Here is an 18,290-nt window from a genome sequence, read left to right as displayed (position 1 = left end):
CCCCAAAAAAGTCAGTGCCTGGGACTGTCCAGGGCCTTTGTCGGTTGCACTGGCATTGGTAGTCCTGGCGCTCGGCTTTCTCTCCTAGTTCTGTCTTTTAGGGTTTTTTCTCAGGCATGTGTTGTATACTGGGCAGGAGACTGGAACCTAACTGCAGAGGTCTCCAATAGAAGTTCCCCAAGGCATACCATTATTAAGTTCACAGATATCCAGAAAAAACAAAACAAAAAACAGAAAAGGGCAAAGGGAGCAATCTCTTTCAATAGAGGAGGGGAAGGACATGAGAAGAATAAAGACATGCCATGTACAGGAACCTAATAACTCCAACTAATGTAAATAGTATATGCCATAACATGAGCTAAGACAAATAATATTAACAAGTATGACAAGGGGGATAAAGGAAACAGAGGAGGGAGGAGGGGAAGGGAAAAGGAAAAAAATAAACAAGCTGTAATATGTACATGTAACCACTCCCCAAGATAATTTAAATTTTAATTTAAATTCATTTGCATGAATTGCAAATATGAACTAATAAAATTTTAAATTTATTTTAAAAATAAAAAGTCCAATGTATTAAAAAAAAAACCTACTCCATGGGCCAAGTTGTGGAACTCATTTTCTCTTGGGGAGGAACTCCTAAAACCATGTCTGGTAATTGTTCCCCCAATGGACCATATGGCCTTTACATATATCTCAATTAATTTGAAAGAATTCAAGTCATACAAAATGTTTTCTGACCAGAATGGATTTAACTAAGAAACCACTAATGGAAAAATAACCAGAAAACACCCAAATTTTAGAGCAAAGTTGCACTTCTCATTAACCCATGGGTCAAACAAGAAATAAAAAGGGAAAATAGTATTTTAAATAGAATGACACTAAAAACAGGGTATATCAAAATGTGCGTGATGCACAATAGTACCAATTATTCTATATAATTATAGACGTACTTAGAAATATAATTGCACTTCATGCCTCTTGTAAAAGAAAAAGTCTCTAGTCAAGGACTTCAATTTGCTCCTGAACAAATCAGAAAAAGAATTTGAGCAGTGAAGCCCAAAGTTAGCATAATAAAAACAATAAAATAAGAATGGAGAGGCTGAGGGTACAGCCCAGCGGCAGAGAGTGTGCTTAGCAGTTGTGAGGCCCTGGGTTCATTCTCCGCTGGGTACACACACACACCCAGAGAGAGAATGGAAATCTTTAGGAAATAACTAAAATCCCAGTAGATGGGAGCACAAATGGGCCTGCAGTTGTTTTGCCAAGGTGATGCTGAAACTAGGAGGAAAGACCTGCAGATGCCCAATGGGCAGCTAAAAGCAGAACAAAGACCAGAACCTCTGCCTTTGTTTTACACGTCTCCTTTATTGTTATGTGAAAATGGGGATCTGGTCCCTGTTCAGCGCAGGTTAATCACATAAGGACAAGACATATTAGCCTTTATTTACCTAACCTATCTCATCCTCCTGCAAGACTGAAGATAAAAGTAGCCAATATTCAGGATTTGCAGGGACATCTGTTATGGCTTGTGTCTAGATATCCCCCAAAGCCTCATGTGGTCATAGGTGGGGCTTTTCAGAGACTGGATCTAGAGTGTGTGATGCCGGGATCAAGGGTGTGTGATTACTAAATTATTCCACTGATTGGTTTGGCATATGTGTTAGTTACTTTTCTCTCATTGCTGAGACAAAATAGCAGACATCCAAAGTTAAAGGGGAGGGGAGTTATTTGGTTCATAAGAGTTCATAGAGGTTTCAGTCCATAATCGGCCAACTCCAAGGCAGGAATAACAGGCATGACAAAGCAGAAACAATATGGCACACACAAGGCAGCAAAGGTAACAAGAGAGTTAGCAGCATCTCCCTGCCCCTTTTATCTTATTCAGACTACATAGGGCAGGTAGGGTGTGGACATGTGAGTAGAAGGGGAAGGAAAAAGGCATGCCTCTCCACGATCCTTCTCTGTGCTGTCTGCCCTCCCATTTGCTCCACATGATTTTTTAAAAATGCTTCCTTTACATATTTAGAAGGGCAGTTAAAATGGAAATTAGGTGTTGTATTATACTGTTCACCCCTCACAGTTTGGTTTTCTCACTTAGACTGACCTAACCCATGTGGTCATATGTTCCATAGTTATCTTAACAAGATACAGGTATTTTCAAAAGTAGCTTTTACAGAAAGCTTACACAGAAGAGTCTGATTGTACATAATTATAAACACACCTCTGATTTTATTTGCAACATATTTCACACAAGCTGGAAACAGGATGGCAACTATTACATATAGTGAACAAGAGAAAGGAGAAGGGTCCAGTATGGAAACCTACGGGTTGCCCACACGTGAGTCTGCTCAGGGTCCTATAACCAGATACCATAAACTGAGTGACTTAAAACAACAGAAATTCCCCCAGTTCTGAGCACTGGAAGTCAGGCCAGGGTGTCAGCCTGGTCAGGTTCTTTCTCTCCAGGGATCCTCTTCATTTGCAGGTGACTGTCTTTTTGAGTTGTCACGTGAGGCAGGAAGAGAGCAAGCTCTCTGGTGTCTCTTCTTGTAAGAGCAATATATCCACATGAGGGCCCCAACCTCATGAACTCATTTAGCTTTGCTGCCTCATTTCCAAACGCCATCACACTGGGGAGGGGTTTCCAAATACCATTACATGGGAGAGGATTCCAAATACTATCACACAGGGGGGGCACATACCATCACACGGAAGGGGTTCAAATATCACACAGCGGGTGTTTTCACACTGTGGGGGTCCAAACGCCATCACACTTCAACATACGAATTTTAAGTTGATACATTCAGTTTGTAACAACATGTATTCCAAAGCTTATTACACATATTACACAAAAATGAATGTTTATTCATATAAATATAGACAATTTATTTTCAAATACAAAATTTCTCCCTGCTCTGAAGTTTCTCATTCTTCAGTACCTCCAGGCTCTTTCTTCTTCAGCCTGATTTAGATCTTCATGCCATATTAGAACTTCACATCATTATCTTCATATCCAAGAAGACAATATGGAAATAACAGCTGCTCCATGCCATTATGAATGTTATCTTCAGCCATCTAAGGCTCTTTCTTCATTTTCACCCACAGGCTGCTGCTAGGTGAAAGTGGCACCATCTTCCACCAGGAAAACCCTTATGATGGTTCCAGTTCTGAGGAACAGACTCAAACCCTTCCTTCATGTGACTTCATATCAAGTGCAAAATCCCATCCACAAAAATGGACTTCATAAATCTAGTTTATCACATGTGGCTAGTGATGTATTTTCAAAACTACACTAGAAGTAAAATATCAAATGAAAAATAGCTTTCATTCACAAAGACTAATCCAATCTTCCTGAGCTTGTCTTAGGAAATTTCAAATCCTCACATCAAAAGTCACCAAGGACTTTTGCTCTTTGGCTTTCAAACTGGGACACATCACCTAGTGGTTTCACTTACACAAAAGTTGAGGACAAATGCAGACTGTTCCCAACTTACAATGATCTGACAGGATTTTTTGGCTTTACAATGATGTAAAAGCAATATGCAATCAGTACAAGTTGTACTTCAACTTGTCTTTTCCTAGGCTAGCAATAAGCAGCATGATAATCTCTCACAATGCTGGGCAGTAGCAATGGGTTGAAACTCCCAGTCAGCCACACAATGCGAAGGTGAACAACTAATGCTCTACACTGCACTGTGCTGATGTTTGGTAGGTTAGGTGTATCAGACACCTTTTTTTTTTTTTGGTATTTTGAGACAGGGTCTCACTATATAGTTCAGGCTGAACTTGAACTTACTGTGTAGCCAAGGCTGACCTCAAACTCAAGGGACTCTTCCTCCCTCAGCTTCCAGAATGCTGGGATTACAGGTGTGCACTACCACACCCAGCTCATATTTCTGATTTACGATATTTTCAATTTATGAAGAGCTTACAGGAAGTAATCCCATCATAAATCAAAGACGTCTATAATTTCCCAGGCTTCTCACTGCTTCTTTGATAGCCTCATTCTTATAGCTTTTATAGCCCTAAAGAAAAGCCACATGGGAGGCTGAAGCTGAAAAAATGTTTAAGCCCAGGAATCAAGGCTAACCTGGGAAATATACTGAGAACTTCTTTCAAAATACACATGGCGCGCACACACACACACACACACACACACACACACAAATCACCTTAGGCTTTTTCTTCAGGATGTGTGCTCTGATGTCGAATCAGGGATGAGCTCCTGCTATACGCCTTCCCACATTTACTACATTCATAGGGTTTCTCTGAAGAATGACTTCTCTGGTGTCGAATAAGGTCTGAGCCACTGCTAAATGCTTTCCTGCACTCATTACACTCATAAGGCTTCTCTCCAGTGTGACTTCTTTCATGCAGAATAAGGGATGTGCGCTGACTGAAGGCCTTCTTACAGATCTTGCATATGTATGGCTTCTCTCCAGTGTGGATTCGCTCATGCTGGGCAAGATGGGCACTCTGGCTGAAGGCTTTCCCACACTGATCACATTCATAGGGTCTGTCTTCGGTGTGTATTCTCTTGTGTCGAGTAAGCGATATCCGGTGACTGAAGGCTTTCCCACATTCCTCACACTGATAGGGTTTTTCTCCAGTATGAATTCGCTGATGTTCAATAAGAAATGACTGGCGGCCAAACACCTTACTACACTTACTGCATTTGAAAGGCTTCTCTTCAGAATGTATGTTCTGGTGTATTTTAAGGTTTGCAGTTCCAGAGAACATCTTTCCACACTCTTTACACTCGAAGAGTTTCTTCTTCCTTTTGTGAAGTTTCAGGTGTTGAATAAGGGTTGAATTCCGCTTGAAGACTTTCGGACATTTATTACATCGATAAAGTATCTCTCTCTTATGAATTTTCTCATGGAGAATAAGGGTTGAAAGCCGCTGAAAATCCTTATTGCAATTATCACATTTGTAGGGTTTCCTTGAAGTGTGGACTTTCTGATGAAGCAGAAGGGGTGAAATCCTATGAAAGGACTTACCACACTTTCTGCATTTAAAAGGATTTTCTAAAAATCGATTTCTTCGCTGTATACTCTGACCTAAGGCCTTCTCCTTTTTGTGGGCTTTCTCTCTGGTATGAATTCTTTTGTGTGTAATAAGGACTGATTTCTTTTTGAAGCCCTTCCCACAAGTATTGCACTTATGTATTTTCCTTCTACTGTGAATTCTCCTATGAAGTAAAAGGGCTGCCACACGACTAAAGGCTCTCCCACATTTTCTGCACTGGAGGGCCTTCTTGACAACATGACTGCTGGGGTGGGCACTGAGAGAAGTATTGGGACTGGAGGCCATCCCATTGTCAGAAGTTTCCTTTCTACTATGAATTCTCCTGTGTAGAATAAGGGTTATGCTTTTACTGAAGCCTTTCCCACACTGATCACATCCATAGCTTTTCTTTTCATTGTGAATTCTCTGGTGAAGGATGAGGGATGTGATCTGTCTGAAAACTTTTCTACAACGACTGCATTCATAAGGCCTCTCTCCAGTGTGAGCATTCTGATGAAGTTTGAGGGATGATCTCTGACTGAAGATTTTCCCACAGTCCTTGCATTTCAAAGATTTCTTCGCTGAAAGCCCTTTCTTGGCCCTTCTTCGGAGTAACTCTATCCTCTTGCCTGTGGGAATCTTTATTTGTATAGAAACTGGTCTTTGATAGAAGCTTTGCTTAGATTTGCTGCACTGATTTGGTGGTAATTTCTCGATCTCACACTTAGATGCTAAGTCTGAAAGACAAGAAGAAATTAAATATTTGTTTTCCTGTGTGGGAAGGTTGAAGCTTGTATAATATAAATGCAGTCATTATTACTGATTATAATAATGATAGCCATATCAATAACTTTCATTGTCTTATTATAGCCTTAGTTACCATACTAAGGGCTTTACATAAGTGTTTCATAACTGCAATTCAGGAGAATTTGCAATCTGAAAGTGAGCAACTCCAAGTGTTATTTATATGATAAATTTTATATAACATTCACCTCTTCAGGCAGTTCATTAGATAAATGTATTTTTGCGGGGATTTAGCTCAGTGGTTCCAGCACCTGCCTCGCAAGCACAAGGTCCCAAGTTCAATCCTGGGTACCAAAAAGATAGATAGATAGATAGATAGATAGATAGAAAAATGGGTTTTTGTGGGGTTTTTTGGTACTGGGGATCAAACTCAGGTCCTTGTGCTTGCAGGGCAGGTGGCGGAACCACTGAGCTAAATCCCCAGCCCAGATAAATGTATTTTTATTATATGAAATGAAGATTTGTGATTGCCTGGGTCAGGGGGTAGGAATGGGGTTTTGCTGTAAATGGGCACAGGAATCTTACTGGCACGATGAAAATGTTCAGAAACTAGATTATGGTGATAGCTATACAACTTGTTAAATGTAAAAAAAAAAACTGAACTAGACTCTTGAAAAGGGGTGAATTTAATGATATAAATTATATTTCTATGAAGTTATAAGTCCAAAAAAAGTATTCTTAAAATTAAATCTTTAAAAATGCACAAACCAACCTAGTCACAATCGGAATTGGGTAGCTATTTAGAAGGGTGAAAATAGGGGCAGGAGATTTAGCTCAGTGGTTCTGCCACCTGCCTTGCAAGTGCAAGCAATGTTCTAAGTTTGATCCCTCGTACCAAAAAAAAAAAGAAGGGTGAAAATATTAAACTTAGAGAAGCAGGAAAAATTCTAACAAAAAAGGTAACTGATTAGGCTTAAAACAACAAATCTCTTAGTAAAATAAACAAACTGGGTAGGCCACAAGGTCCACTCTGACTAACAGTAACTATCTGCATGGCAGGCTGATTAGAAACCACAAATGGAATGCAGGCTTCAGAATGTGCTTTCCAATACAGGAGCCATGGGTCCCGGGCAGCTACTGAGCACTGCAGTGTGGCTCATCTCATGGCGGGTGTGCTGCAAGCACAAAACATGCGCTAGATTTTGACGACTGAGCACCAGTAAAAGCTATGTAAAGTATCTCACTGTGAAAATACTAAGTACACGTTGCAGGATTTTTTTTTTTTTGGTACTGGGGATCGAGCTCGGGTCCCTGCACTTGAGCAGCAGGCAGCGAAATCACTGAGCTAAATCCCCACCCCCACGTTGCAGTATTTTTGAAACACTGGGTTAAAAAAATGTTATTAAAATTAATCATACCTGTTTCTAAAAAGTTATTACAAGAAAAAAAGAGAAAATAGAAGGAAAAAATGCAAACAAAGCTTTTGTATATAAAGAGGGGAAGGGGGTGGGAAAAAAAGAACCAAGATATATTTTTTTAAAATGCACAGGTACAAATTCCATGTGATTGAGTGATCATTATGTATATCTAAAATGTATCAATAAATGTTTTGCTGAAAAAAATTCAAAAAAGTTATTTTAATACAGCTACTAGAAAAACTTCGATTAAATATGTGGCTTGCATTACATTTCTATTGGACAGCTCTCCTTTAAGTGGACTTGGGATCTACTGAAGTATCTGTCATTTAATCACATCATGAGAAATTCTCTTTACCTCCATAGCCATCATTATGCTCTTTAAAATGGACATATTTACCTACCTCGCAGGGTTTTTGTGAGAACTGGAAATAACACATACAAAATTGCTGGCACGTACTATACTCCTCCATCTGCTGGTCCAATGCTACAATATCCAGGAACCAAAGCTTTATTTCTTTATTTTTAACATCTAGATATTCAGAACAAAAAGCCCCAAAGTACAGTGAGTCTTCTTCTAGCCTCCAGATACCATGCTCAGGAAGACTGGGCACCCAGGTTTGTAGAGATGTCGGTGAGTCTGACTGGGGACTTGGGACTCAGCAGAGCAGCCTCTGCTGAGTGTGGGATGCAGCACCCTGCTTACCCTTCTGAAATCCAAACAATCCAAAATTGCAAAGCATGGCTGCTCAAAGCCTTCTGGAGAGAAGCTCTGTGAAGCAGCAGTTGTTCCACATACAGCAGAATAACTATTATAATTATTACTGATGACCCACAAACCACTGTGGGCAAATGGAGGCTTAAAGAAAGGAGATGATGAAGTTTGCACAGTGAAGCAGGCAGCATTAGCCAGACAAGAAACCCAGGATTTAGGGGATGGAGCTCAGTGCTAGAGCTCCTACCTAGTGCATGCCTGCACCACAAGATGACAACAAAGAAACCCAGGATTTCTCCAGGACTCTTCCCACCCACATTTCTGTGTCTTCCTTCCCTTTTCCTTTGTTCTTTCCTTTGCTCAGTGCCTCAGTCCTCTCCTGTACCGAACACTAACACAACCCCTCAGCTCATTTCCCTGTCTTCAATCTCAAAGTCCCTTGAGCCACAGCATGCACCAAGATTAACCCCAGGAGAATTAGCTCAGTGTTAAAATGCAAAACCATTAATCCTCCAAAATAACATGCAATATATTCAAAATGCTAGAAGACAGGTGAATTTCTAATGTAAATAACAGGAGAAATTAGAAGGTGAATGCCAATCCTTTTAACCACATGAAAATTTAGAAACAAATTTCCACATAACCAAGTAGAAAAATGAGAGGTACACAAAATGAGCCATAGGACAGAACAGGGACATACTTGCAGTAAATGTGGTATCGATGTCTATTCTATATTTAAACTCCCTATATAAACTGAACATTTCAAAAACATAAACTCACTATTAGAAAGGTAGGAAAACACAATTTACGAGAGTAAGTACAAACAGAAAAAAACAAATCCCAGCAAACACTGGGGAAAGACGGCATGGTCTATCTCATGTAGGGCAGTGTGGACACCCAGGGTCTGTGTGGGGTCCTGGCCCTGTGGCTCCTGGACTAGAGAGCCGGAGGGTTATTTAAGCTGGGATTCAAGTTCTCACCTGTCAGCTGGGAATGACAGGGGCCCCAGGAGGGCTGTGGGGATCAAATGAGGTAATGAATTACAGGCCTTAGCACAAAGCGTGCAAATCAGTAAGTTCCCAGTCAGTGCCGACTGCTATTAGTTTGCTGTAGTGAGAGTTTTAATGCCCATACCCAGTACCCGTAAGTGTGAAGTGGAACCAACACTGGGCCCCACGTGGCGGCTGGTACCGATGTGTCAACTCTCCTTCTACGGTCACTCAAGGATGACCTACTACGGGAAAGGACACAGAGAAAAATCAGCAAAGGGAGAGGCAAACAGGGCCAGTCCAGGGACGACAGCAAGCAGTTTTCAGGTGCCGTCTGCACGGAGCCCCCGGGGCTGCGCCTCACTCCTCCAGCCGCAAAGTGTGATGATCTGTGTGAAAGGCTGTGTGCTAGCGAAGCTCATTAGAGTCCGTGCCCAGGGTCCTTACTGGAACCAGCCATGTGACAACTCTGCAAGTCAACTCAAAAGTACCTGCAGTCCAAAAAGTGGTCCTGCCCTTACTTCTGCAGCTCAATACTGCAGAAAACAGGCAACAGCACTCACTGTGTTGCCATTAATAGTAAATGAGAATCTAAACAGAAGATTCAACACACAGACTACTCATAGAACATTACCACTAAAACCAAATGTGGGAAAAACACAGATGCGTGAATTTTAGGATAACAATGACATTCTCATGAAATAAGTGTAGTTATTTATGACCATGTTTAACTGCTTTTGCCTTTTCCTAATTTTTATGTCATATGACATTTTATTGTAACCCTAAAAGCAGTATTTTGCTAATGAGGATAGGCCCCTCCATTCTCACTGTTGCCATCGGCTGCTTCCTGCCCTGCCCTCCGAAGCCGGAAGTCACCACAGTCGGGCCCCTGGGGGCCTTTCTTCTGGCTCACATCATCACACTGCTGATCCCCAGGTCCTCTCGCGGCATGAGCCATGACCAGACAGTCAGTGAAGAAGGACCAGGCCAAGCAAAGAGAGCTCTACCCGGCCAGGAAACGAGTCCTTGACAAGCGGCCAAAAAGAAGAGTTGAGGGGAAATTTGTGACATTTTTTAAAAGAAGGACAAAAGCAAAGCAAACTGGAACACTACCACGCCTCGTGCTGCTTAACATGAGAAGGGAAACACGGAAGCAGAGATGCAAGGGGTGCTGGGAGGACAAGGGACACAGCGGGGCTGGGCTCCCACCCAGCTCTGTGTCACTCCCCGGCTGCCTGGCCTTAGAGAAGTCACTGAACCTCTCTGGGCCGTTTGCTCTGTGACGCAGAATCAACAGCTCCTGTAGCACTGCAGGGAGTGACTCACACTGAGTACGCAGGCCCAAGAAGGGACTCCCCGATATTGGGCATTCTCCATCTGAGGACTCACCCTGAGACCTGGCCCCTCTGTGCAGGCCTCAGGACTCTGAGGGGTGGAGCGGGGAGCACTCAAATGGCGAGGAGCCCCTTGAGCTCACACAGCTCTTGCACAAAATGTCCCTTCCAGACTGCAACAGCACAAACACTGTGTCACGCTGCGCCTGGCCCAACGTACCAGGCTGGATACTTAGGTGGCAATGGGAGGTGATCAGGTCCTCAGGGTGGAGCCCTGTGATGGGACCAGGGCCCCCTAGAAGAGGCCCAGACGGCTCTCTCAACCCCATGTGAGCACACAGCAAGAAGGCACCACCTACGAACCAGACCCTGTCTGACAGCGCCTTGACCTTGGACTCCCAGCTTTCGGGACCGTGAGAAATAAATCCCCGCTGCTTATAAGCCATGCACTGTATGGTGCTGTTAGAGCAGACTGAACAGACACGACATACATGTGCCTTGGTTCTCAGTCACTCACCGGGGCACCAGCGTCTCCTTGGTGGCTCCACGATCCAGGGCTCCTTCCCTTTCTCCAGTAAGGTGATGACATTTGGCCTCCGAAGGCAAAGACCTGGACATGGGACACATATGGAAGTGGACCGTGAGGTGGGCACCAGAGGTCAGGGCCAGCCCTGGGCCAATGGGAGGAGGCTGAGCAGGACAGTGGGGCAGCTGGGGGACAGGCCGGGGCACTGTGACCACTGAGAAATGTGTATTTGGTCTCCATCCCTGTTTCCTGAAACTGCTCCTAAAACTTCCCACCTCTGGAGTGGCATCTTCCGTACAGAAATGAGATGACTGCTGGCCGGGGCTCCAGGAGAGACCAGAGCTTGCGGCTAGAGGGCTGGGAGAGAGAGCACAGAGAGCCTGGAGATGGATCACCACAGTGAGTGAGCAGGCCTGCATAAGGCAGCCGCCATGAGCCCAAAGCACAGGGTCTGCAGGGCTTCCGAGCATGGAGGGCGGCCCCTCCCCTGTGCCCGCGCATGCATCTCCTCACCAGACACACCTTCACTGTGTCCTCTGTGTATCTGTCATGCTGAAGTGGCCACCCTAAGTGCTTCCCTGAATTCTGTGAGCCACTCTCACAGGTGATGAAACCTGAGGGGAGGGGTCACAAGAACCTCCACATTACAGCCGGTGGGTCAGACATTCCAGAGGCTGGCGGATATGGCTGTGCCTAGGTGTGCCCCGAAAGCCTTACGTGGTCATAGGCGGGGCTTTTGGGGGTGGATGCATCTAGGGTGTGTGGTGCTGGGATTAAGGGTACGTAATTACTAAATCAGTCTGCTGACTGACTTGGCAGAGTTCTGGGTAGGGTTGAGGGTGTGCCACCGTGGGTGTGAGTCCTAGCTGCTCCAAGGTGGGCAGCTTGGATAAAACATAAGGAAGAGAAAGAGGGTCTCTGGTCTCTTGTCCCTCGTCCCTTGATGCCTTCTGCCTGCCATGGACTGTTTCTCCTCTGCGATGCCCCTCTGCCACCCTGCCTTGAATCGGCCAACTATGGACTGAAACCTCTACAAACTGTGAGCCAAATAAAGCTTTCCTCCTTCAACTCTGGGTGTTGTGAACTTTGTCTCAGTTGCGAAAGTAACTAAGACATCCAGACTTGGGTGTCCATGGGACCTGACGCCTTCTTCAGGTACCTGGTGTCAGAACTGAACTTCTGCCTGGGTGTTCCAGGGAGCACTGCCTGGTGTGTGGACCCCCACCCCACCCCTACTTTGGGGCCAGGCTGTTCTGTACTGAGTGGTCAGTGTCAGAGTCGGAAAAAAAGGGTTTGGTTTTAAAAAATCTCATGGAAGGAGGATAAAAACTCAGCCACAGCCAGTATAACTGTTTGCTTCTAACTCTACAGAACCAGCTGCTAACTTAACACTGGTCAGATGCTCAACAGCAATTGCTCCACTATTATCTTTCAGCCCTGGATCCCAACTCTTCCAGGAGCTAATCTGTCAAGCTGGGCTCAGGCTCCACCATCCACCTCACCTTTGCCAGATGCTCCTTGCCAAAATCCACTAGTTGGGGCTCTGTTGGTTTAATCTGTTTTCTTTTGGCACCTGTACTCCCAGAACTGGCCTCATTTTCCCTCTCAGAAAAACAAACCAGGCCATGCACCCCCTCCTTCTTCGAAGTCCCAGTCCCAGCTCTGCAGGGCCCTTCCTCAAATCCCCAAAACACCAAAATTCTGTTCTTTGACCCCCTACCCCCAGAATTGGTGACTGTATGTCTGCATTACACCAGTGTGTACTGTTCACCTTTGAACAACACTTGTCAATTCCTTATACAAAATAACTAGGGTGTCCCTCAAAAATAGAGTTTTCATGTGACCTGGAAATTCTGCTGACAGGTATCGATCCAAGAGAAATGAATACATTCGTCCACATAAAGACCTACACATGAATGTTCACAGCAGCATATTTTTAACAGAGACTGGAAACAAACCAAATATCCAGCAATTATATGGATAAAAAGCTGAGCTCTTTCCCCACACAATGGAATACAATCCATCAATGAATAGGAATGCAGTAACAGAACATGCTGCAACCTGGGTGAACCTCAAAAATATCACGGTAAGTGGAAGAAGCCACTTTCTTACAATTCCACTGGTTTGCAAGGCTCAGAATAGGCAAACTCATAGAGGCAGAAAGAGGACTAGTAGTTGCCTAATGGGGTAGGATGAGTTGGCAGAGGAAATGAGGAGTGATTAATAAAGGGTGCAGGGGTTTTTTCTGAATAAAGAAAATGTTCTAATATTGACTGTGGTGATGGATGTTCAACTCTGTGAATATGATAAAAAATCACTGAACTGTGTATTTTATTACTGGCAAATCATAGAGAATGTGAATTATACCTCAATAAAGCTATTAAAAATTTTGAAAACTTACAACTGGAGTGGCTTCCACTTTTCTGACTACTCTGTGACTGTTACATATCCCTCAGGAGGATGGCTCTGTTAAGGGTGGGAGGAGAACCTTACCAACCGACACCAGGTTCCGATAGTTCTCTAACATGACCTCTTCGTATAACTCCTTCTGCGTGGGGCTCAGCCATTCCCACTCCTCCTGGGAGAAGTAGATGGCCAAGTCTGAAAATGTCACTGGTGCCTGAAATGAAAAAGTCACCCGTCTACTCACCACAGGCTTGGGTTTCCACAGGGCTGGAGAAATGGCAGACACATTCCAAACACGGGCGATGTGGGACCACCAGGAAAAGTTCAATAAGCATTTGGGGTTCTGAGGCTAAAGGGGCAGATGTATTAAATAAAACACAATGCAATGTGTCATAATCTTAGCTGTTAAACATTATGTTGCATAGGGCCAGGGATTTAGCTCAGTGGTTCTACCACCTGCCTCGAAGGTGCAAGGACCTGAGTTTGATCCCCAGTACCAAAAGAAAAAAAAAAAAGATTATGTTGCATAAAATACACAGCAACTTGGATCAATGGGACATTGATGAGTCAAGACATTTTCTAAGCACCTGACCACACTGCTTCACACTCAATGGGATACGGCACAGCTGTCAGGATCACAACACTGACACAGATGAGGAAAATGAGGTCCAGCGCTGGGGTAACTTACTACAGGTCATACTACCACTCAGCGGAGGAGCCAGGGTTCAGATGGGTGGTCTAGCTCTGACTTGAGCCCCCAAGAAAAAGCTTTTTAAAGAGCACAGGAACACGCCAACAGGACAAAAGGCTCCTCCTAGGTGTGATCAAGGCCACTAACCAGCTGATCTTAATACTGAGAGACCCTTGGGGCTGGGGATTTAGCTCAGTGGTTTCGCTGCCTGCTGCGCAAGCACAAAGACCCGAGTTTGATCCCCGGTATCAAAAAAAAAAAAATACTGAGAGACCCTGAAACAGGGAGATTTTCCAGGGCTTGAGCAGGCTGGCTTGGCTAAAAGAGGAAAAGGGGGCTATGTGGAACGCACAAGAGGAACTAGATTCTACCAAACCCTAGCAAGCCTGGAGAGGACCCAAGCCCCGAAGGAGAATGCAGTCAGCCAACACTTTGATTTAGCCCCAGGAGACCCTCGAAGATGACCTAGAGGAGCCCCAAGTGCCAGACCCTGCCCCGAAGGAACCAAATATCCAGCATGGTGATGAGTGAGTGCATGGTGAGAGTGTGCGCTGTTCTGAGCTGCTCAGCAGCAGAGGATGAACGCCGTAACTCAGAGAAACGTGTCTGACTCGTGTTGTGACAACTGCTGATGGTCTCCCTCAGCCAGGTAAGCTGCTAGCAGGAGGCAAGCGTGCCGTGGTAGCCTCCAAAGCGCCCTGAGGAACAGAGGTTGTGTGGGGCTCCCGTGCTAATATGGGCGACACAGAAGGGAGCAGGACGACAAGGCTGGTGTGAAGTATGCGCTGAATCCCCTTTGCCTTGGCAGGCACCCCTGGACACACGTCCCCATCAGAGGGCCCAAAGGCTCCAGCCTCCCTCGGCAGGCCTCCTCCCCAGCATGCACAGCCCTGGGGTCGCTGAAGGAATGGTGAGTGGCCCTGTATACTCCGAGTAACAGGTTCTGGGGCCATGGGGCTCTCCTCGGTGCCCAGCCTCCGCAGCAATGGGCCAAGCTTGCAGGAGTTTGCTGTGGGCAGGATGTCTCTGGGAGGGAAGCAGGCGGGCCGAAGCTCTCAGGACGGGATGGAGTGTTTCTGTGTGAGGGGCACTCGCCACTCACCTTGGGCCTAGATCTCCCTCGTGTAGCAGGCATCTTTTCCCCTCTGCAAGGTTCACATTTAGAGAAGCGCAGAGGCCAGGAAGGCAGGGCTGTGGAGGACAGAGTCGTGAGTGGCCCAGAATCCCCAGGCCTCTCACCTGGACACAAGTGCGTGTACACACACATGCATATGCACACATGGGTGCACATGAAAAAATATGCACAGAAGCCCAGCCATCTGCACTGTAGCACACGCCCTGGAGAGCAGGGGAGGCCACCAGGAGGCTCAGCTCAGGCTTCTGATCAGGAGGGAGTGAGGGACAGCAGGTGCCGCTCACCCTTGTGCCAGGCTTACTAGGTGCCTACACACCAGTCTGGGCAGACAAGTCCCTGGACAAACCACTTCCTGAGCGGCCTCCTAACCACCTGCCTGAAGGACTCTCACCCCAAATTAGGCCATGTTTCTGCTGTCTCCTGTGAATGCCACAAGCGACAACGGAGCAATGGAAAGATGGCCAAAGCCGCTGAGGAATTATTTTAATTTCAATTAATTATCAAAACAAGAATACATTTTTAAAATACTACAAAAAATCTATTGTGAATTTAAAATGAAAAACTGATACTTGATTCACTTACTGTAAAAGTATATTTACAACAACTTGGTACATGACTCAACTTTCCCAATAACGAATTTCATGAAACTTTAGTACACATCAAATATCTCCAGGGACAAAGAAGCCTCCAGACTGGGACAGACCACACGTGAAACCTCCTGCCATACTTAGAAGTCCCAGTAGGGAAAAAAAGACCATAAGATAGCTCGCTGATAATTATTTCTATTGGTTAGATATTGAAATGGTACTGCCTTGGATATAGTAAGTAAAATGTGTTATTAAAATGAATTTTAAGGGGTCGGGGATTTAGCTCAGTGGTTCCACCGCCTGCCTCGCAAGCACAAGGTCCTGAGTTCGATCCCCCGTACCAAAGAAAAAAAAGAATTTTAAGGCTGAATTTGTTTCTTTTTTTTCTTAATGTGGTTACTGCAATACTTAAAATTACATGCCTCGTGTTGTTTCTGCAAGACAGTTCTCCAAATCTGACTTGATCTCCTGTAGTACACTGTTCGCTGTCTTCAGGGGACTTACCGTTACTCTTACGTTGTGCTGAGGGGCTGGGGTTTTAAACCTGGGGCCCAGGGTACCCCCGGGAAGCACTCCCGCCCTAAACCGCACAGCCACCACAGCGCTCGGCTCGCTGTCTTTACGTGGTTAAAGTCGCCCCCACGCGATCGGACTCACGACCAGGGACACACGTGAGTGCTGCATTCGCTGCCCCCTCCCAGGGCCCACAGTGTGCCCAGGGACCCCGCCCGACACAGCGGGCGCCGAGCGTACCTGCCTCCTAACTCCGCGCTGACGGCCGGGCTCGGTGTGCTTCCAGCGCGCCGCACTGAGGCGGATCAACCGCTCTGCGCTGAAGCCACATCACAAAGGCGCCGCTCTGCAGCCATCAGGCCACAGCCTCCGCACCTGTGCCCCCGGAGGACGGCAGAAATGGGGACAAGCTCTACTTCCGCCATTGCGAAAACTTGAAATCTAGAGAAAAGTTAAAAAAATATACGATCAATAACGCGATCACAGTTCTTGCGATGAAGGGTCTGGGGCAGAGGCTGCGGCGAGCCTGGGACCACTGAGACACCGGCACGGTTTGCACACCCAGCTAATCCCCAGCTCCCTGGCGAAGGAGACAGCCACCTGCAGCCCTGCGATCAGGGGCCAGGGCGAGCTCGGCCCCGAGACGCAACACAAGGCAGACGCCTGGCCAGCGGGGGCGCCACCGCGCTACCGGAGAGGCTCGGACAGCCCCGAGCTCCTTCGGGATTCACCGCCGCAGCCTCCATCCGAACTCAGCAGAACAGAACAAGAATGCTGGCCACGCTCTGCGGCCACTCAGCCTGGACCGCGGTGAGTGTCCCCTCAGCGCCGAGGGAGACGTCACCTGTGCACCGTGGGGGGGGGCACGCGCACCCACAGCTACAGCGGGGTGCTCGTCAGCCACGCCGCGCGCAATCGCGGGGCTGTGACGCGGTCGCAGTTTCCCAGGCGACCACGGCCCCACAGCCTCTCACACGCACAGGCATACCAAGGGCGATGCACCCGAGCTGCGCTCAGCCCAGGCTCTGCCAAAGCCTCGGGTGACACCACGCTGCACACCCGGGCCACGTCCCCTCACACCCCGGCCGACGGAGTCACGGACACAGCCTCGCTAGCTGCCACACGGGCACAGCAGAGCTCACACGACCCACGCGAGCTCGCAGCTCACTGATCTGCAGAGCAGGGCCACGCAGGACCACGCAGCCAAGCCGGGCACCCCACGCAGTGTGGGGACCTGGCCCACCGCAGTGTCGGGGGCCCGCGCGGTGGCGATCACAGAGCGGACACTCACCGTCCATCCCTCGCCTGCGTCACTGAGGCTCAGTCCACCGTGGTGCCCACCACCCACCGGCGCCCCTGCACATTCGCCTCGGAGACCCCAGCTCTTGGGCCCCGCCCCTTATAGCGCAACACGTAGGTGCCCGGGGCCCGGCCCCGAGAGCGGGTCCTGGAGCGTGAGGCCCCGCCCTCGGGGCGGCCCCTGAGCAGGAGGCCCAGCCTACCTGTGCACCAGGACCCCCCCTTACCCAGGGCACCCATGCGCTCGCCGCTCACCGTTCCAGCCCCTGGCCCGAGTTCCGCCCCATCGACGCTAGATTTCAGAAGAACATTCATGCAGTCAGGGCGGAGGGCCTTCTCTGAACAGCCAGGGATCCACTCCCTACCCTTCAAGAGGACGCTGTGTGCGCTCGGACGTCAAACACCTACTCTGTACTGTCCAAATCCAAACCCCCCAATTCACTGCCTCGCCGGCCTCCCCACGCCTGTCGCAGAAGCCGCAGCACCGGGCCCTGCGCCCCAGGTTTCAGTGGGGTTCGAACCGGCCGCCTCCGGATAAGCATGCGCGCTGCGAATTTAGCGTTCGACTCCCAGAAGCCTCCGGGGCGTGACGTGCAGTGGGGAGCCACGCTCAGAAGGCGAGACGAGAGCGTCTCGGGTTTTTTGGCTCCTGTTTACCGGGCCTGGAGATAAACTGACCCGGAGAAGGGGTGAGGGACCTCCCTCCTCTCCTTTCACAAGAGACCCAGAGCCCTCTGCGCGGCCCCAGACTACATTTCCCAGAGGGCTCTGCGGCCCGTCTGTGCCTCGTGTGGAGCTGCGCCTGCGTGAGCGGGGCGACAACTCGTTGCCACGGAGACCATCTGGTGCTGGCGAAGCTTCAAGCTTTGTTTCTCTGACCCCTTGCAGCCGGGTTTTGTGTTTGCATGCCATGTGCTGTGAATTCCGAC

General features: G+C 47.3%; 1 protein-coding gene across 2 annotated transcripts; it reads right to left on the bottom strand.

Annotated features, from left to right (window-relative positions):
• Positions 1–2,199: 2,199 nt before the first annotated feature.
• Znf667 (zinc finger protein 667) lies at positions 2,200–18,069 on the bottom strand. 2 transcript variants are annotated; one of them, XM_004866608.4, is made up of 6 exons: positions 17,617–18,069; positions 16,303–16,503; positions 14,930–15,018; positions 13,381–13,485; positions 10,722–10,814; positions 2,200–5,744 (listed from the first exon to the last, which is right to left on the bottom strand). In XM_004866608.4, exons 4-6 carry the CDS (start codon positions 13,469–13,471, stop codon positions 4,174–4,176), a joined length of 1,755 nt encoding a protein of 584 aa, XP_004866665.2. In that variant the 5' UTR covers positions 13,472–13,485; positions 14,930–15,018; positions 16,303–16,503; positions 17,617–18,069; the 3' UTR covers positions 2,200–4,173. The 2 variants fall into 2 exon arrangements, with proteins under 2 accessions (XP_004866665.2, XP_012921727.2); XM_013066273.3 differs by lacking the exon at positions 13,381–13,485 and adding an exon at positions 13,224–13,350 and having other exon boundaries at positions 17,617–18,068.
• Between the last annotated feature and the right edge of the window lie 221 nt (positions 18,070–18,290).

Source organism: Heterocephalus glaber, unplaced genomic scaffold (genome assembly GCF_053883595.1).
Source record: "Heterocephalus glaber isolate CG9 unplaced genomic scaffold, H.glaber_assembly_v1.0 deba00001745, whole genome shotgun sequence".
In the NCBI taxonomy this organism is placed as follows: Eukaryota; Metazoa; Chordata; class Mammalia; order Rodentia; family Bathyergidae; genus Heterocephalus; species Heterocephalus glaber.
The sequence above is the reverse complement of the archived record's forward strand: the minus strand, read 5'-3'. Positions and strand labels throughout refer to the sequence as shown.